This window comes from Perkinsus marinus, assembly GCF_000006405.1.
Source record: "Perkinsus marinus ATCC 50983 genomic scaffold scf_1104296940120, whole genome shotgun sequence".
Classification (NCBI taxonomy): domain Eukaryota; phylum Perkinsozoa; order Perkinsida; family Perkinsidae; genus Perkinsus; species Perkinsus marinus.
The window spans coordinates 1-3,704 of NW_003212951.1; the positions used below are offsets into that span (position 1 = coordinate 1).

General features: G+C 45.8%; 1 protein-coding gene across 1 annotated transcript; it reads right to left on the reverse strand.

The window, feature by feature from the left end:
* Positions 1-1,431: 1,431 nt before the first annotated feature.
* Positions 1,432-2,513, reverse strand: Pmar_PMAR025473 (O-methyltransferase mdmC, putative). Its single transcript, XM_002782086.1, has 3 exons — positions 2,414-2,513; positions 2,228-2,360; positions 1,432-2,165 (listed from the first exon to the last, which is right to left on the reverse strand). The coding sequence occupies exons 1-3, from the start codon at positions 2,500-2,502 to the stop codon at positions 1,683-1,685; spliced, it is 705 nt and encodes a 234-aa protein (XP_002782132.1). The 5' UTR covers positions 2,503-2,513; the 3' UTR covers positions 1,432-1,682.
* Positions 2,514-3,704: the final 1,191 nt, after the last annotated feature.

Here is a 3,704-nt window from a genome sequence, read left to right on the forward strand (position 1 = left end):
TGGTATTCTAAAGGTTGGATTATGACACTCTAGATGCCATTCTCTCCCAACACCACTGCTTTGTTAGCAGAATGGAGTCACATCTACTATTATATTCAAGGAAACTTGTCACTCAGGGACATTCCCACCTGGTGATTGGTGACGCCAAATTATGAAAATTTAGTATCACAGATACTTCCTTCCCTAACTATTTTTCGAACGGCATCACCACCATTTTGTTCTCTATATTGCGTATTCCCGTGAGAGTGAATCCAGCGGTAACCACCGAACAGTCCACTTACATAAGCCATCTAGTCTGCGCCGATAAGAAATCATTTTCAGCCGTGACGCTCATGTTTTTCCATTTCAAATCCGTGATGACGCCAAATTTCCGCGCATTCATGTCAACTCACCCAGTAGAGTAGTCCTCCACGGATGACTACTCACCATCGACTGCAATCGTGGTGCATCCCGATGCAGCAATGACAACCACGCATGTTGACGACACAAAATCAGGGACATTTGAGGAAGAAACTACTGATGGCACGCATGCTCTCTATTACCACATTTCCAACACTTCTACTATCCTAAAAGCTTCTCTGCGTCTCTACTTCGCATACCTTCTCGGCCTTTACATACCTGTCCCGTCTATTCTTTTCTTAGTGATTTGCACTAAGATTCTTAGCAGAATACCCCATTATTAGACACCTACGCATGTTGACAAAGTGGGACATTACTGGATACTGCAATTTCCTCAATTTTTGCAATTATTAATCAATTTAGAATATTTTAATTAACATTTTTCCCGATCAGTATCACCAAAATTTTCTGGTCTAATTTGGGCATCTCCACGGGTGAATCAAGCGAGGGACCAAAAACCACTTCACTCACATAATCCGTCCAGTTTGCGCCGATCGGAATTCATTTTCACATCAACCTCACACCATTTCTGACTGCCTCAACTCTGGCCTCAAACCTATCTGGTTGGGAGCCCTGTATAGCAGACCTGAATATACAAAATTCGGATGGGGAAGTTACTCGGTCTTTATTTTACGCCATGTAATTTGATACATGCTCATTGAACACATCGTACCTCACCCATGCGCAAGACCGGGTGGTGAGAGCCTCCATGATTCAGGGCCACGTCACGGTTGCTGGTTCGTAGCGGTAGGGTCGAGCTACTTGGAACTATGGCCCGTTTGAAGATACCTGACAAGTTGAGCTAGCGACGAATGTAGCTGTGTAATTGGTACCACCAATTCCGTGGTGAGTAGTGATGGTAGTAGTGCACACTAGGACCCTACATAGTGCTAGTATGAGTGATGGCTGCTGAATGAAGCATATTGTGCTATGCTGCGACACAATTCCATGGATTTACCGGAAGGAGCCATCGGGAGTCTCTCATACAACCCAACATGGCTTGCTATACTTTAAAGACTATCTAAATTCCGAAAATAAAGACGGAATAGTTTAAACGCAGAATAAGAAAATCCCTCAACTTTCGGATCCCGCTTTCCAGAGACTCAAGTATGTATAGGCATGAACCACAGAGGCATATTTCATATTACTTCCTCAACCTTCCAACAAGTCCAATAATGAGTACATAGATGGGATCGAACCAGATCACGCTTCCTTACTTCATGATACCAATATATGATACGGTTACCCGAATCAATAAGAAATGAATAAAGTCAAGATCATCCTCACAGCTCCTCATCAGGTCCTCGTTTCCTGACGATAGAGACCCCATCACATATACACAACATAGAGGCCTCCACACGATCATCCACCAATATCTTCTTGTTCAATCTATCTATGGCTGATCCTTCCTCATCATTTTGATCAAGGACGGTTCCGCCATAGAATGTGTTGTCAACAGCGATGATACCCGTAACAGGCTTGGCAAGCTTGAGAGCAAACTCGTAATAATCATCGTAAGAGCGCTTATCAGCATCAATGAAAATAAAGTCGAAGGTGGAGTTATCTGTCGCGACCAACTTCTTCATAGTGTCAACCGCATTACCAATCCTAATCTCGATACGATCATTAACACCGAGTTCTTTCCAATAGTCCTCAGCTTGGACCTCATCAAGATACTCTTTACAAACATCCAGTCCGATGACTTTACCGTCTTTCCCCACACCTTGCGCGAGATAGGCAGTAGTAGCACCACGAAATACACCAACCTGACCGATTGATGATTGATAGGACCGATTTAATACTATCCAAGGTTGGATGATGAGTTCACCTCGAGGACCTTCTTCGCCCCTGTAGCCCTCAACATCAGCTTGAAGAACTGAGCCTCGTCCATCCCGCCTGTCATTCTGGCTTTGTCCTTCTCCCCAATCTTAGCATAGAACTGGCGTTGGAGATCAGAGACCCTGAATAAAGGTGTAGCAATACTACCTTATCGATAGGCAGGTAGTACTGATACCTTATCGAATTATCGAAGTAGTACTGATTGAGCTTGGGATGACTGGCTATAGTCGGAGGCTCGCTAGATTTGAGTTCGTCACGAGACATGGGGTAGAAAGTAAGACAACAAAGCCACGTAATATGCCCGAATTGCGTGTGAATTCTGGGCACGTAGGTACCATAATGGCATCCTGGAGACAACGAAAGCCCCATAACCGCACAGAAGGATATGATAGTAATAATACAGCTATAGCCGTATGACAGCAAGCAATTACAGAAGAGAATTTGATTAAGCACAACCGTCGAGACATATGCTCGGAATACCAACGGGAATCAATGCAGGGTCTACGCTAGATAGAGTCTGTAGGAAAGTTCGAGGGTCTGATTTGATGATGCGGGCAAAACGGCGACAATGAAAGCCACGAAGAGCCTTGCACATGTCATGGTTTATGTTCCAGCATTCGCCATCGGTAAAGGACAAAGAGCAAAGTCTCTCGAGACATGGCATACACCACTGAATTTTTAGAGAGCAATCGCTCTTCTGTGTTCAATGTCAACCAAATGACTTCCACATGGCATGCGGCGCGTGCCGATATCAGTGATTCCAAGCAGATGAAAGCGTGTGTCCTACCCAAGATACTTCCGTTGAAAGTTACATCCGTTACGAGCTTCCTGGCATCGTTACGAGCTGGACTCCGAATGTTTTGATCGAGATGCCGAACGAACGGTGACAGTCCGATTCCGAGGTATCTCCGCGGGGCCACCAGTACCTCCGCCGAGAAACGTGAATATTCAACCCGCGCTTGTTAGGAAGAGAGCGACCACAATTCGGTTCCACATGTTGCTCATACTGAGCTGACAGGTGAAGTACGACATACAATCGAGCCCAGCGGCTCGGCTCGAGCCCCACTCGAATAGTGCCTCCCAGTGGGAGGCTTTGATGGGCTTCGAGTAGCGGTGCCCACCACTCCTGTAAATATGCATACCTACGACGATACGGCGCCTAATCAACGCTAGAGGAGAATGATCACTGGACAGGATCAAATTCAGAAGAAGGAAGATCGAGAGGTCAGCGTTCAACCAGTACCCAATCATGGATGAGTGGACGACATGCACTGGAGTGGGACACAGGCTGGCTTGCGCGTGACTGAGTGCATAACCCATCACACACAATGAAGCCAATCACAGACTCTCGTGTAGTGTGATCGCCATCATAGAGTGCATCGTCTTCCTCATCCTGATGAGCGTAACTATCTACAGACAAAAAGATGGTTTATCCATGGTGTGCAATCTACCGCTGGAAACTCTCC